Source organism: Rana temporaria, chromosome 5 (genome assembly GCF_905171775.1).
Source record: "Rana temporaria chromosome 5, aRanTem1.1, whole genome shotgun sequence".
NCBI lineage: Eukaryota > Metazoa > Chordata > Amphibia > Anura > Ranidae > Rana > Rana temporaria.
This window is the reverse complement of record NC_053493.1, coordinates 245,096,717-245,114,162: the sequence shown is the minus strand read 5'-3', so window position 1 is coordinate 245,114,162 and position 17,446 is coordinate 245,096,717. Positions and strand designations below refer to the sequence as shown.

The 17,446-nt window shown below is 43.6% G+C and overlaps 1 protein-coding gene across 1 annotated transcript in view; it reads left to right on the top strand.

Annotated features, from left to right (window-relative positions):
* The window catches only part of F13A1 (coagulation factor XIII A chain), a 219,582-nt gene that overhangs the window by 159,802 nt on the left and 42,334 nt on the right, over window positions 1-17,446 (top strand). The window contains exon 12 of the mRNA XM_040353671.1: window positions 1,606-1,893. Coding sequence (XP_040209605.1) covers window positions 1,606-1,893 — 288 coding nt within the window. The remainder of the gene's footprint in view (window positions 1-1,605; window positions 1,894-17,446) is intronic.

Sequence of the window (17,446 nt, the reverse complement as noted above, 5' to 3'; positions counted from 1 at the left end):
GCGCATGCGCAGTACGTTCAGCATGGGAACGCGCCTAATTTAAATGATCCACGCCCCCTAGACGGATCATTTAAATTAGGCGGGCTTGCGCCGGAGGATTTACGTTATGCCGCCGCAACTTTACAGGCAAGTGCTTTGCGATCTACCAGAATCTGGCCCTATATCTTTTGCACAAACCAATCAATATACACTTATTGGGATTTTTTTTAACAAAAATATGTAGCAAAATACATTCTGACCTAAATTTATGAAGAATTTTTTTTTTTCAATTTTTTACTTACACACTAGCAACTGGTGGGGTTGCAAGTACATTTAGGGCCCTTTCACACGCACGTATCCTGTGAGGATCCGTTCCTTATACATCTGCTTGCTCAGCGGGGATCGCTCCGTTGATCCACGCTGAGCCGGCAGATGACAGGGCGGTCCCCGCACACTGTGCAGGACCCGTCCTGTCAGATCTCCGCTCTCCTCTATGGCGGGATCTGATGAACACGGACCGTCTGTAGACGGATGGGAAAATAGGATTTTCCTCCGTCTGCAGAAACGGAGCATAGCGGAGACCGATGAGATACACCGCTGACATCCGCAATCCCATAGGGATACATGTATTTAATCCGAAAACGGATGAATAAAAAACGCACGTCTGAAAGGGCCCTTACAGTCATTTTGCTCAATATGCAGACTGGGTAGATTCCCCTTATTATGTCCATTTGAGTGTCAATGAACTTGTTATTTATTCAAGACTGAATCTGTGGTTAATTGTGCAGTCGTCTAAAGCCTCGTACACACGACCGAGAAACTCGACGGGCGAAACACATCGTTTTCCTCGTTGAGTTCCTTGTTAGGCTGTCGAGAAACTCAACAAGCCAATTTTCTCCATTCCCGTCAAGGAAATAGAGAACATCCTCTCTTTTTGGCTCGTCGAGTTTCTCGACAGTTTCCTCGACGAAAATGTACACACGACCGGTTTCCTCGGCAAAAAAATATCTCCCAGCAAGTTTCTTGCTGGTTTTTGCCGAGAAACTCGGTCGTGTGTACGAGGCCTAAGGCGTGGTTGCAATTGGAGGCCTATCATACAGGTTTATGCAGATATTGAGTTTTTTGTAAAGTGCCTGCAAAGGACCTGTTAAATGTGCTTGCTTAGAAGCCACTTTACTATTTTGTATGAATAAACAACATGCAGCATAGTGTTTCCATAGAGGATTGATAGTATTTTTACAAATGCTATTATTTTGTCAAGTCTGGCACAGGACATTTTCTATCATAAGGAATAACGAGCAAATCTTATTCTTTCTACAATATAAGCCACCTTACCTCCTGCCCCATGCTAATATGGACACTGGAGAAACAAGTGCAAGGTGTACATCATTAATACTAAAATATATTGGCACAGCTGTTGATTATGTATTACTAATCACCCACAACTACATGTTCCAGTCAACAGAGCCTTGTAAGGCCATGCTTAACTATGACTGTCTTTCATCAGTACCAAACTCTTAATAATACTGTATATTTCCTTTACTGTTAAACCAATTCATTAATGGCTTTTGTATTCATTTTTATATCTATGTCTTATAATAGATTTTTTTTTGTCTTCTCTACCAGGCTGTGAAGAGGAGAGACTGGCACTTGAAGCAGCTCTCATGTATGGTGTCAAAAAGGAAAACCGAGACGAGCTACAGCTGCTCACCGAGCATGACACTACAATAGACTTTCAGGAAGATAATGCAGTATTTGGCAGTGACTTCAAAGTCATTTTAACATTCAAGAATCAAAGCTCCAATCTGTATACAGTATCAGCCTATCTAACTGGACATGTTGTGTTTTACACTGGAGTCTTGAAATCAGAATTCAAGAATAAAACCATTGAAGTAACTCTGGATCCTTTTTCCAGTAAGAATTCAAATTCATTTGCATTAGATTTTTATTAATTATGGCATTGTTACCACAAGGTGAGCTGAGTATTTGATCCTAGAAAGCATTTTTGTGTTGGCTGCACAAGCACAGTCCACGTGTACCACTGCCTATGTTAGTCATTGAAAGGACACCAATGTTCTTCTTACTGTATTACCAAAAAAGTAATTTTAGCCAAAACTTTTTTGCTTCATTTTGGACAGTCATCAACAAAAGTGCAGTACAAATATTAAAACAGGTAACAGCAGGGAATAAGACCATAATTTATAACTAAAACACATTAGATGTTTTGCACTTATGCCTTGTACACACGGTCGGACTTTTGACCGTGCAAAAGTCCACCGTGAGTCTGTCGGAAAGAAAGAGAACAGGTTCTCTATCTAAGGTCCGTCGGACTTTCGAAAAAAAGTCAAATGGAGGCTACACACGGCCGGACTTTTTTTCTCGCAAAGTCCGGCCGTGTGTACAAGGCCTTAGTATGGTGGTGGAGAAGCTTAGTTGTAAACTTGGCAAGAAGTCCAGGCCATGCAACAGGGGCCTAGGATTTAGAGACTCAGTAAGAACTCTATTTTTTTTTTAAATCAAGAAAAAGGTTTATTGATGCAAAAAATAGTAAAACAATACTTTAGGATACATACACAGACAGTATCATTACATTCAGGGTGAACATATGCCAAATTAAGAGAGAGGCAGGTAAACATCGTGCAATCATAATTACATGAGCTAAATCAAACATGAGAGGAGCTTACCCCCCCTAGACAGCGGCCAAGAAAAGCCAGATACTACCTGTACTTTGGATATAACCTTATTCAATATGCGTTCAGGCCGTCTATCCTATGTTACCCTACCCTCTAATTGCAGTAACTATTTAACCTACCCCGCCATAATGCAAGCAATAACATTTACATTTGTAACAAACACATTGATTCTTAAACCACCTCCTGGTTCTGAATCCCTCGCCCCACACTCTGCTCCAAGGATCAAAAAACTATTTGAACATTATTCATCCCACACTTTGCCAGCCCATCTCGACTCATATCCTATCTATTTATCCCTGCAATAGCCTTTCCATAATCAATTGCGTGGGTCCCAGGCCTGGTACGTCCAGCCAGGGTTGCCATAATGAGTAGAATTTCTTAAGAGCATTTCTGTGTTGGTATGTGACTTTTTCCCTTATCAGTAGATTATTTACCAGCTTTACCCATTGACCCTCTGTAGGCACTCGGGGAGTGATCCAATATCTGGCGATGGCCTTGCGAGCCACATACAGTAGTCTAAGTACGGCTGTATGGCCACCGGGAGACAGCGAGGGTACCTCGAGGCCACCCAGCAGACACACCACCGGGTCATGAGGCAACGGAAAGCCATACGCCTGGGATATAGTATCAATAACATATTTCCAGTATCGGAAGAGTTTTGGACACTTCCACATCATGTGTAATAAATCTCCCTCCTGCACATTACATTTTGGGCATATTGGGGAATCCCGTATACCCCATTTATGTAGTCGAGTGGGTGTTCTATATACTCTATGGAGGAGAAATAGATGAGAAAGTCTGTGTTGCGCCGATACCGAGACCAGAGGGGCGGAAGTCAAACACAGCTCCCATATATCCCCATCGATGGGACCTAGGTCCGATACCCACCCTTTCCTACATGGTAATGCCGATGCATCATGTGTTACATTAAGCAGTCTGGAGTATACAAGGGAAATCATGCCCTTCTTGTCCACATTAAAAAGCACATCTTTATGAAGGGGGTGTCTTATTAGCAAGATTGGAGAGAGCCTGACTTCCCTCTGGGCTGCATGTCTCAGCTGTAAGTATTTATAGAACTGAGTTCTGTGCAGACCATACTCTTCCTGCAGATTAACAAACGATTTGAGGGTTGGGCCACTAAACAATTGTGTGATATAGTGTATACCTGCATTTACCCAGGTCCTGAAGCCTTCTAATTTAAAAAGTTCCCTGTAGTAGGAATTTTTCCAAATGGGAGTAAAGGGGCATACCCCCCTGACATTGAGACTGGAACGAACGTATTTCCACAACGTATTGAGCAGCACCACCGTAGGTAAGGTCTGGTCCAGGTGTGTGAGTCCTGCTTCCAAGTAAGACACCGCTGGTAGCATTGGCCCCGACGGGAGTAATATGGCTCGTATTGGGTCTCCGAGGTCTACCTCCCCCCAGTTTCCTAGATGCTGTATTTGCGATGCTATAAAGTAGTAGCGGGCATGAGGGACAGCTAAACCACCCTGATCCTTGGCTAGTTGTAATGTGGCAAGTTTTATACGTGCCACCTTACCACCCCAAACTAAATCTCTGAACTGGGCATCTATCTGAGCAAACCACCTGTGGGGAATCCAAATCGGGGTATTGTGGAAAACATACAGAAGCTGGGGGGCCCACACCATTTTAATGAGGTTCGCTCTGCCTGTAACTGATAGTGGAAGTTTTTTCCAGGACGCACATTTCTGTCTGAATTTTTGTAGCAATGGTGCCAGATTCAGAGAGAGATATTGGGAGGGGTCTGGCGTGACCAGAATTCCCAAGTACTTAAACTCATTCACTACCACAATATCCCTAGCGCAGTCAGGCAGGCTGTCTGTTAGGGGGTCTAGAGGCATAAGTACTGATTTATTCCAGTTAATGCTGAATCCTGATAGTTCGCCAAAGCCTGCGATCAAGGACATCGCATTCCCCAGCGACTTTTGAGTATCACCCAAATACAGCAGTGTATCGTCTGCAAATAAAGAAATGACATCCCGCCCTGCACCTCGGATGAAACCTGTAATGTCGGGTGAAGCTCTCATATGTATTGCCAAGGGCTCTAGGGCTAGGGCAAACAGCAGGGGTGACAGGGGGCACCCCTGCCGCGTGCCCCGGAAGAGCCTGAAAGAGTCAGAGACCTCCCCATTAATTCTCATTCTTGCAGTCGGGGCGCTATACAGTAGTTGAACCCATTTTAGGAAGGATGGTCCCACCCCAAATCTATGCAGAGTCTCCCAAAGATAAGGCCATTCAACACTATCAAATGCCTTGGCCGCATCTAGAGAGAATATAGCTCTATTACCTGGGTTGTCCACCGGCACCTGTATATTTAGGAATAGCCTACGCAGGTTTTGTGCTGTGGACCTCGTAGGGATGAAGCCCGACTGATCCCTATGTATTACTTGATGAATACATTTGGAGAGTCTGGTGGCCAGAACTCTAGCCAGCAACTTAATGTCAAATGTCAAGAGAGAGATCGGTCTATAGGAGTCTGGTGAGAGAGGGTCCTTACCAGGCTTCAACAGAACCACAACCAGGGCCTCATTCATAGACGGGGGTAGAATTCCAGTTTCAAAAGCTGTATTATAAACTTTTAGTAAAATGGGGATGAGTTGCTCAGAGTATCTGCAATACATCTCAGAGGGAAGACCGTCAGCCCCTGGCGCCCGCCCATTATGTGCCTGCGCCAGTGCCTCCAGAAGTTCCTCACTAGTAAGGGGAGCATTAAGCATGGCTACATCCGACCCAGGAAATTTTGGTAGCTGATATTTATCCAAGAAAGAGTGCAACTGTTCACTAGTGGGGCTGACCTTAGATGAGTATACGTTTTGGAAAAATTCTTGGAAGCAAGTTATAATGGAACGTGTGGAGTGGCATAGTGTCCCCCCCGCATCCGCTACCACTGCAATATGAGAAGGGGGTTGCTGTGATCTAGCCAGGATCGCCAGCATATGACCTGTATTTTCACCCTCCTCAAAATGTCTCTGTTGTAAGAAGAACCTTTTGTTTTCTGCAAGTTGAAACGATAGGTCTTTAAGCATGGTATGGGAGGCCATCCACTGTCTTTTTAAGCCATCATTAGATGGATCTGCTACGTAGGCTGCCTCTGAGCTGCGAGCTTCCTCTAACACACGTGTCTCCCATTCCTTTGTGCCCGATTTAATTTGGTTGATAGTTCTAATAAATTGGCCTCTCATAAAGGCTTTAGCCGCATCCCACACCACATGAATGTCCGCCGTGCCTAAGTTATCCCTAAAGAACTCACTAAGTAATGCCGGGATTGGGTCTGGTTCCGGAATAAGAGACAACCAGAACGGGTTGAGTTTCCACAGTGTTTTACCTCGTCTTTCACCCAGGCCCAGATCTACCGTAAACGGGGAATGATCGGAAGTGTGTCTCGGGTGGTATGCCGAGTTCCGTACCAATGGTAGTAATAGACCATTACCGAAACCCATGTCTATCCTTGACAATCCCCCTACAGAAGCTGACCTGCAGGAATAAATTCTAGAATCAGGGTTATGCAGTCTCCAGACATCAAACAGGCCTAATTCCTCAATTAAACGGGCAAAAGGTGTGGGACCCTTCCTATCATGTCCCCCCTGTCCCGCACCAGTCTTAAGTTTGTCCTTTTCGTGATCCATTAGGTTATTAAAGTCCCCTATTACTAGGACTGGAATACCAGGAAGACAGGACACAAATTCAGCCAGTGTTTTCAAGACATTAGATGAGAATGGTGGGGGGATATACACTCCCGCTAATACACATTTGACCCCATAAAGGGAACAATATAAAAAGACATATCTGCCCTCGGGATCTATCTTAACATTTATAAGTGTGTACTGTGTACCACTACGGATCAGGACACTCACTCCCCTCGAGTAAACCGTATGGGTAGAATGATATTGGTGGCAAAATTGCCTAGTTGCCAGTTTCGGGGTAGGACCCGGGGGGAGGTGAGTCTCCTGTAGACAGATTACCTCCGCGCCCAATCTTTTAATAGTGCGCAGTACCTCAAGGCGCTTCACCGGACTATTCAGGCCTCGGACATTCCACGACAGACACCTAGTTATATTAGACATGCTACCGGAATCTTAATATCAGTAGGAGAATACAATCTTATACCGTATAAGTAAAAATTATCTAAAGCATCATCTATGACCATCTTGGAGATTAGAGGCATAACACAAGCAATAAGCATACTACCATTCTGGGACCCTTGTCTACTGCAGTAAGGGAACCCTATTTCATGATCATGTGGGCTACAGGCTAGGGAGAGCATAGAAAAAAATAGTAAAAAAAACAGAAAAAACAACAAAGAAGTATATAGAGCAGTTTCCTGAGAGCAGAGCATGGCGGGATCATCGCTCCTTAGTACCATATGTAATGTAGCCAACATGGCTAACGAAAGTTTACCCAGGGGGCAAGTTAGGGCCTGAAACAACCCTATTGGGGGCAACAGTGGAAGCGCACCACAGTGTCTTAGAGCTTCTCAACAGCAAAACTCTGGGCCTTAGTGACCAAAGTGAACAAAAACCGCCTTACAAAGGCAACTAGGAAAGTGAGCACATAATATGCTGGGTCATCAGATTAGACTTTCTTTTCAGTCTGCTGGTCGTCTACCCCTCGCCTCTTTGATGAATTGCTCTTCCCGATCCAGCCAGTGTGCTGCAGTGGCCGGGGAATCAAAAAATTGGACAGCACCAAAAACCTCTACCCGAAGGCGGGCCGGGTACAACATGGCGTATTTCAAGTCGAGGTCCCTCAGACGGCGTTTCACATCCAGGAACTTGCTTCTCTTCTTCTGTAGCTCGGCAGAAAAGTCCGGGAATAGGGAGACTTTAGTATTGTCAACCTTCAGTGCTGCTGGATTAATTCTGGCATTGTATAAAGTGGCGTCCCTGTCCCGATAATGTAGGAATTTAAACAGGAATGGTCTAGGCGGTGCTCCAGGCTGTGGGGGTCTAGATGGCACCCTGTGTGCCCGTTCAACAGAAAACATAGGGGAGAATGCTTCTCTTCCAAAAGCTGCAATCAGCCACTTCTCAATAAACTCCACAGGATTTTTTCCTTCCATTTTCTCAGGTAGGCCTATAGCCCTTACGTTATTTCTTCTCATCCTGTTCTCTAATTCCTCCAAACGAGAAGAGTGTTGGTCTATTAAATGGTTATTGTAGGTCAGGTCCCTCTGCATAGGCCCCATGTCATCTTCAATGGTGCTCACCCTTTCCTCTAATGCTGAGGTTCTTTCTCTCATTTTTTGGGCATCCTGTCTGAGAAATGAGATTTCTGACTTCATCCCTTTTACTTCCGTGGTCAGTACTGCCAGGGATACATTACATGAAGTGACTGCAGTGAATATATCTCTCAGCGTGGGTTCTCCCTCTATGGTAGGACTCCCCGGGCCCTGTGTCTTATCTGAGGCCTGCTCTGGAGTACTCACTGTGTCCCATAGTAGTCCGGCCTGTACCGAGTCCTCCAGGGGCACTGTGTCATCCGCCTCGGATCCTCCGCTCGGTGAGTCCTCCGGAGTGCTGGAGGAGGCCGTAGGTTCTTTCAGCAGTGGCTTGGAGAACAGTTTTTCAGCTGCCTCGCGGTGTTTCTCCCTCGCTGTGCGGCCTGCATACGCGCCATTTTGGACCATGAGTTCTGCTGGCTTGTTCACCAGCTGCCGTTTGCCGGACGACATCGCGGGACCAGGACACCGGGAAAGGTATGTACGTGTTCCCCGAGCAACAAGGAATCCTCCGGTGTGACTGTGGGTGAGTATAAATTTCTTCCGCAGGATGAATAGAAGGATTTTCGGCGGAGCTCACTTCAGACACGTCTGGCTACATCCGCTGCCTGGCCACGCCCCCCAGTAAGAACTCTATTTGAAGATTAGCACAGTTGTTTACAGTAACTATGTAGTGTCTGTATCCAGAGCAGATTATTTTTAATTTACACAGCAATCAAAAGTGCAGTGCCATGATGAGAACTGGGTTGGAGAAATTGGAATGGTGAGGGGTTAGAATTTTTAGATTACTTTCTCAGACGAAATATAGTAATGCACTAGTATGGGTTCCATAACCAATTATCTGAAGAGTTTCAAAAAGCTGATTAGTATATAAAACATACAGACATTAGCACTGGATATTTTCTTTTTATAAATGTTTTAGCTGGCTTTTTTTATGTTTAAAGGGAAGGTTTAGCTTTTCCATTTGCCTCTGAGAAGATTTGCTTGTCAAAATGGCCTGACATTTGGCCAGGACAGGAAGAATTTGGGGGCTGCTGCAGGCATGTGCAGACACCATCAGGTGCCTTCAAATCATACCTGCATCAATTTGTCCCCTTTATCCCTAGTGACAGAGTCTCCGATTGGCTTGTGTCAGGGGTCCAGTTATATGTTAAAGCATTATAATATTATAAGGTATAATACTTATTTCCTTGCTCTGACAGGCTTTGTCGCTATCCTTTTCTCTTCAATGCACTGGGTTGTGGATGGGTCCTTGGCAACCTCATGTACAATTCAGGACTATTGACCCTGCATAGTACTATATGATATCCCTGACAAATACCAGCTGGTATCCTCTAGCCCTAGACTCAACAAGCATTTAACTCTTGCAGCCTGTCAGTGCTCAGACCATGCCCAACTCACTGCATCACATTGGTCTGCACGGCTGTTGTCCCAGAAGGAAGTCTCTTCTAAAGATGGTGCACAAGAAGGTTTCGCAAACACTTTACTGAAGAGAAGCAGACTAAGGACATGGATTACTGGAACCATGTCCTGTGGTCTGATGAGACCAAGATAAACTTATTTGGTTTAGATGGTGTCAAGCGTGTGTGGTAGCAACCAGGTGAGAAGTACAAAGACAAGTGTGTCTTGCCTACAGTCAAGCATGGTAGTGGGAGTGTCATAGTCTGGGGCTGCATAAGTGCTGCCGACACTTGGGAGCTACAGTTCATTGACGGAACCATAAATGCCAACATGTACTGTGACATACTGAAGCAGAGCATGATCCCCTCTCTTCAAAGACTGGGCCACAGGGCAGTATTCCAACATGATAATGACCCCAAACACACCTCCAAGATGACCACTTCCTTGCTAAACAAGCTTAGGGTCAAGGTGATGGACTGACCTAAACCCTATTGAGCATCTGTAGGGCATCCTCAAATGGAAGGTGGTGGAGCGCAAGGTCTCTAATATCCACCAGCTCTGTGATGTTGTCATGGAGGAGTGGAAGAGCACTCCAGTGGCAACCTGTGAAGTTCTGGTGATTTCCATGCCCAAGAGGGTTAAGACAGTACTGGAAAATAATGGTGGCCACACAAAATATTGATACTTTGGGCTCAATTCAGACATTTTCACTTAGGGGTGTACTCACTGTTGTCAGGGGTTTAGACGGCTGTGTGTTGAGTTATTTTGAGGGGACAGCAAATTTACACTGTTGTACAAGCTGTACACTCATTACTTTACACTGAAGCAAAGTGTAATCTCTTCAGTGTTGTCACATGAAAAGGTATAATAAAATATTTACAAAAATGTGAGGGGTGAGACAATGTACATGCATTGTATAGGAAAAATTGTACAATATTCAATACTTGTTTGTTAGACCTTGCATTGCATAACAACCAACTACCCCCCCCCCCCCGCGTGCGGCAACCCCCCGGCACTTACCCCTTTGGCAGCAGCCGGTAGCAGGCAGCAGGCATTGGGGTGCAGTGGCTCTGTGTCCACTTCTCCATGGTGGCTTCCAGCTCCTCCCCTCCTTTTCTTAGGCATCCTATAGGATCACATGTCCTTTCAGCCAATCAGGTGACCGGTGTCAAAACCGGCATCCTGATTGGCTGGGAGGGGAATCAGTGTTACAACAGCGAATATTAATTTGCTGTTGTAACACACCTGGGTGGGACCCGAGCCCACCCTATATTGAAGCCTATTAGAGTCTCCAGCTCAAATAAAAAAAACAGCCCCTCGCATTGAAATCTATGCGCTGGTGTCCTGCGCTGGACACATGGATGGGGGGGGCATCAATGGACAGGGGGGCGGCGCATGTGCGCACTTAATGGATGGGCCGCCCCTGCCGCCTGGAGTTCAGTTCTAAGAAATGAGGAATAAGAGCACAGAGAAAACTAGCTTGAAAATGTTTTTTGCTGGATCGATGAAAGAAATGTTATTTAGAAGAATAATGTAATTTAATGAGAAGGAAGAAATCACTGCTGTGTTTGGCAGCGTCTGCCATGTGGGCAATACGTTTGAAGGAGCAATGCTTGGCATAATCGGCAAAAAGATTGTATCGTTTTAAAGCTAATCGTGCTGACATAGCTTTTTGAAGACAGTAACATCTTTATGTATTATTAAGCTTACCTGAGGATATATGCAAAGCAAAGCCTTTCTTTGAAAGAATGCCATGCAATCAATATTTATTGCTGTTTTCATCCTTAGCAGTAACAGCAGTGTCAATAGCATGTTTTCCTTACAAACAACAGCAGACTTGCTTCAGCTAGATGAAATAGTGCTCACCCCGCTATGACTTTCCATCTTTGTCATAGAAAATCCCTCTTCTGATTACCTCTGGGAAACGGGGTTACAGTCAGGTCATTGTGGCTTTATAGCAAATCCTGCCATATTTCAGTCATTCAGCTTCACTGGGCTATTAGATATATACTAAATTATCAATGACACACCAAGGAAGTGTGAGGACTTTTTGAAGCAAGATCATAAAAGTAATACAGCTACTGCCTGCTCATAGAACCCTATCATGTTATCGCCAATACTACGACAGCAACATACTATATACTCCATTATCACCCGCTTGCATGTTTTAAATAATAACTCAAATGCAGTCTTCAGTGTAAAATAGGTGAATACATTTCAAGTTCATAAAAAAAGATGAAACGTTTTAAGCTGTAATTTTAAATATATAATGAGTAAGCATGCCACATAAACAAAATGCTTTAGCAATGAATTTGTATTAGGCATATACATACAATTATACAACAGGTACGGATATCCCAATATGTTATATAACAACAAGCATAATATAGCAAAGAAATTTGTTGAATCACAGCAAAAACACATTCATGCATATAGGTAGACTGAGCTACACTTAGAGGCCCGGATTCAGAAAGGACTTACGACGACGTACCTCCAGATACGCCGTCGTAAGTCCAAATGTGCGCCGTCGTATCTATACGCTTATTCAGGAAAGCAGATACGCCTGGATTTTGGCAAGATACGACCGACGTAAGTCTCCTACGCCGTCGTATCTTGGGTGCATATTTACGCTGGCCGCTAGGGGCGCTTCGGTTGATTTACGCATCGAAAATGTAAATGAGCTAGATACGCCGATTCACGAACGTACTTACGCCTGTCACAGTAAGCTACGCCGTTTACGTAAGGCGTAAGTCCGGCGTAAGTTTACCCCTCATAAAGCAGGCGTAAGTCATGTTAAGGTATGGGCGTGGGAACAGCGTTGTATTTTACGTTGTTTACGTAAGTCGTACGTGAATGGGGCTGGGCGTAGGTTACGTTCACGTCGCATGAATGGAGCCGGCGTATCTTAGGGAGTAAATTTGAGCATGCACGCGCATGCGCCGTTCATTCGGCCATGCATTTACATGGGGTCACGCTTCATTATAATACACCACGCCCACTGCCTTGCTACTTTGAATTACGCGGTTTTACGCCGGCCAATTTACGTTACGCCGGCGTGAATATGGGAGCAAGTGCTTTGTGAATACTCAGCTTGCCTCTCAATGTTACGTCGGCGTAGCGCATATGAGATGCGCTATGCCTATCTAAAGATGCGCCAATCTCTCTGAATCCGGGCCAGAATATATAAGAGCTCAGAAATACATACAGGAGTTTGGCACCAAGAATAGAATAATGAAAAAGATAGTCAGACCCTGGTGAAAAGAGAGAGGAGGAAGAAAAAAAAAAAACATTTCGGGGGATATAAGAACCCCCTTTCTCAAGAACCAGTACAAGAATCTATATATATTTGTAGCATTCACAGCATAAAGTATACACATTTTTTTTAGTTTTGGATGAAGTATAGCAAGGTTAGAACCCATGTCAGATTTTTTTTACAGTGTACACATTTTTTTCCTTTTTGGATGAAGTATAGAAAGGTTAGAACCCATGTCAGGTTTTTTTTACTGATGGTGCATATAAATCGGGTGCCTTGACTAAACACACAGGGGTTGATTTACTAAAGGCAAAAAGATTGTGCACTTTGCAAAGTGCAGTTGTCCTCTGCAAGTAATCTTATAGATTACAGTACTGTATGTAAAAAATACACCCCCCCCCCCCCTTGTCCCTAGTGGTCTGCCCAGTGCCCTACATGTTCTTTTATATAATAAAAACTGTTCTTTCTCCCTGCAAACTGTAGATTGTCCATAGCAACCAAAAAGTGTCCCTTTATGTCAAAAATGGTTTTAGAGCAGCTAGAAAACAGCGATAGTAAATTATAATCACTTGCAGAATTGTGCGATAGCGATTTGTGGGGAAATTCATCATAAAAAAATAAAAGTAATGACAGCGACAATTCTGCAACTGAGCAAATTTCAGTGATTTTGATTTGATTACATTATTGAATATTTTTTATTATAATTATATTATTATTTGTAATAATAATTTATAGTTATTTATTATATTATAATTTATGATTTTGTTTTTCAAATTTTATTATACCCGGGATGTCTACTAGACTCTTGTTTGGACAGATTTAAGTGAGTTATTCCTAAGAATTACAGGCCTACAGTATAAAACGCCAAATTTCCATGCAAAATAATGGTACCGCTTTCAGCACCTAAAATCCTGAAATAATAATACCGCCAGGGAGGTTAAAGGGGTTGTAAAGGTTAGTTTTTTTTATTTTCTAACTAGGTTCCTTTAAGCTAGTCAGTGCATTGTTGGTTCACTTACCTTTTCCTTCGATTTCCCTTCAAATTTTTTTTTTTCCTTTGCTTTCTTTGTCTGAATTTCTCACAGTTCCTCCACAGTAAGCTGTTCTGCCTGGCTAACCCCCAGTCAGATGATGGGGGCAAGCTTACTGAGGAGAAACAGGAAGTGAGAAATTCAGACAAAGAAAAAAAACATTTAGAAGGGAACCAACAATGCACTAGCATAAAGGAACCTATTTAGAAAATAAAAAACAAACCTTTACAACCCCTTTAAGAAAGGAAAAAACACTTGCAGTGCACTTGGAGGTGCATTCGCTGTAGATCCAAGGGAGACATGCAAGAAAAAAAAAACACAGCATTTTAGCTTGTACATGATTGTATGATAAAATCAGCAGAGCTTCCCCTCATTTCAGATCTACCCCTCAGATTTACAGTGACTGCACTTCCAAGTAGTGCAAAGTGGATTTGCCTTTCTATAAATTACCCCCATTGTTCCTGTGAAAGATTTCCTGTTGTTTCTACAGTGCAGAAGTAAAGGGTAATCTACCAAATGTGACCTAGACTGCAGACAAAAAAGCCATTAGGATTTCAAACATTCCCTACTCCATCCAAAATAAAAAACATTTTGGCTATATGTACAGTTTAAAGTAATGTCACGTACACACGATCGGAATTTCCAATGGAAAAAGCCAGACAGACTTTTTCCATCAGATATTCCTATGTGTGTAGCCCCATCTGAGTTTTTTCATTGGAAATTCCGATGAATTCCATCGGTGTTTAGATATAGAACATGTTCTATTTTTCTCCGATGGAATTCCGTCGGAATTCCGATGTGATTTGGCCGGGCAAAAGCCTGATCGTGTGTACGCAGCATTACACCTCAAGACAAAAACATGCTGTTGCTGATTTCCTTTACGAAAATGCCGATTGGTTGCTTGGTTTGCTGTCTTCGACACTTGCTCATAGAACCTAAGCAAGTTTACAAATCTAAAAAGTCAAAGAAAGTCAGACGTCTTTGGCCTCATGCACATTGGGGGCCAGATTCACAGTTGTAATACGCCGGCGTATCTACTGATACTCCGGCGTATTTTCAAATTTGCCGCGTCGTAGCGTTGTTTTGAATCCTCAAAACAAGTTACGACGGCTTTAGGCTTCGATCCGACAGGCGTACAGCTTCATACGCCTTTGGATCGTAGGTGTAATACTCCGGCGCCCGCTGGGTGGAGTTTGCGTAGTTTTCCGCGTCGGGTATGCAAATTAGCTGTTTACGGCGATCCACGAAGGTACGCGCGTTCGTCGCATTCTCTTACGTCGTCGCTAGTCGGCTTTTCCCGTCGCAAACTTACGCCTGCTATTTCATGGCTTAGATTTAGACCAGCCATGTTAAAGTATGGCCGTCGTTCCCGCGTCGAATTTCAATTTTTTTTTCTTTGCGTAAGACGTCCTGGAATACGAAAGGACGTAACGCACGTCGCCGTTCAAAAAACACGTCGGGGCGCCGTAATTTCGCGCAAAGTACACGCCCCATTTGAATTAGGCGGGCTTGCGCCAAACGCATTTACGTTACACCGCCGCAAGTTTACAGGCAAGTGCTTTGTGAATCAAGCACTTGCACTGAAAACTTGCGGCGGTGTAACGTAAACGAGATACGTTACGCCGCAGCGCAGGTACCTGAATCTGGCCCTGGGTGTTTAGCTCGCATCTCAGATTCCGGTGTTTGCATGCGAGTAGAAGGAATAGGTGCATCATCCAGTTCTGTTGCACGCAAACTGTATAAGTCTATGAAATGCTGAAAAATGCAGCAACTGGATGAGGCTGGGCCCTTTACTAAGACCCCATTCACACCTAAGCGACAAAACGCCCGACGCGGGACGCTTCTGCCGCTAGAGGGGAGAATTCCCATTGCCGTCTATGGAGATGGTTCACATCTCATAGACACGCAACGCCTGTCGCCTGAAAAAAAGTCCCGGACCCTTTTTTTCACGCGACAGGCGCGTTTTCCCATAGACAGCAATGGGAATACTTTAGGGAAAAAAAAAAATTGAAACATTTGTAATCGCGGCAAATCTGCCGCTACACGCGAACGCGGCTGCCGCTTAGGTGTGAATGCAGCCTTAGAGGTATTACATTTAGGGCTGTATATGCCTAGGTACCATTGTTCAGAATGGAAAAAGTCTGTTGTCCAGGCATTCATTCCTGGGTGCATATGGTCCTAAACAAGGCTACCACTTAGTGCACTATCCAGCTCCATCCAGCCACCGCACAAGAGATAAAGGCCCTGTGTGTATGAGGGCTTTATCTGCATACTTGATCAAGAGCAATGATTGAAAGCACGACAGCGGGGTAATTAGTGTTTTCAAACAGAGAGGTCAGCACTGGTAGTCTCTGTTTCTTTCATGACAGGCTTGCTTAAAGTGACATCTGATTGAGCATTAAGTATTCAATAATCAAGAGGTAAAATGGGTGCCTGACAGCTCTTACTCTGTTTCCCAATGCACAGATCTTCACAAGAGTACTACTATTTCTGCATTGCTTCAAATTTTTTGTTATAATTAGTAATTTGAAAAAAGACTTATGTCTATCAACCATCCAGTATTTGGAACTTATTAAAAAAAAATAGTATGTTAATTAGCAGAACATCATTTAGCTTACATTTAATGCTAAGGCTGGATTCATGGTAAAAGCAATATACAAAAAATGATAAACCGAAAACAAAAATAAGGCAGCGCTAGTAACTAAAATAACTTAAACATATATACAAATGTGATGAATAAGGTATAGTGTAGTATGAATAAAACAGTGCTATTTTCACAAATAACTCAACATATGTGTAAATGTGATAAACATTAAAAGACAAATCCAAATTGAGTTACAGTGAATGGAGCACCAGTGAATAATCAGCAAATTATTTGAACTCTGAGGCCCCGTACACACGGCCGGGGAACTCGATGTGCCAAACACATCGAGTTCCTCGGCCAGTTCAGCCCTGAAGCCGCCGAGGAGCTCGGCGGGCCGAGAGCTCCCATAGAACAACGAGAAAATAGAGAACATGTTCTCTATTTTCTTGACGAGTTCCTCGGCGGCTCCATCGGGCCGAAAGTACACACGACAGAGTTTCTCGGCAGAATCCGGCTCTGACCGAGTTTCTCGCCGAATTCTGCCGAGAAACTCTGTCGTGTGTACGGGGCCTCAGTTTATGGGTGGAGTCCTTCTTATGGATGGCGGAATGGACACTGTGGTTTAATTGCACTGAACTCAATTTGGATTTGTCTTTTCATGTTTATAACATTTGCGCATATGTTGAGTTATTTGTGAAATCGGCACTGTTTTATTCATACTGCACTTTACTTTATTCATCACATTTGTATATACGTTTAAGCTACTTACTTACTAGTGCTGCCTTATTTGTGTTTTCATTTTATATAGTGTGTTATTCTGTTTAAAAAGTAGCAGCTTTGACAGGGAGTTTTTTATATTTGTATTTCGTATTGATTGTAGTGCTGCTTGACTTATATTATTATCCACTTAAGGACAGAGCCTCTTTTGAGATTTGGTGCTTAACAGTTTTTTCATAAATTACTTAGAACCCCCAAACATTTTATACATTTTTTTTCTAACACACTAAAGAATATAATGGAGGTCGTTGCAATACTTTATTTCACACCGTATTTGCGCAACCGTCTTACAAGTGCACTTTATTTCTACAATTCTACAGCTTTCATGTTTTGAGTTACAGAGGAGGTCTAGGGCTAGAATTATTGCTCTCACTCTACTGATCGTGACAATGTCTTGCATGTGTAATTTGAACACCGTTTACATATGCAGGCCTTACTCATGTATGCGTTCGCTTCTGTGTGCAAAATCGTTGGGACGGGGTGCGT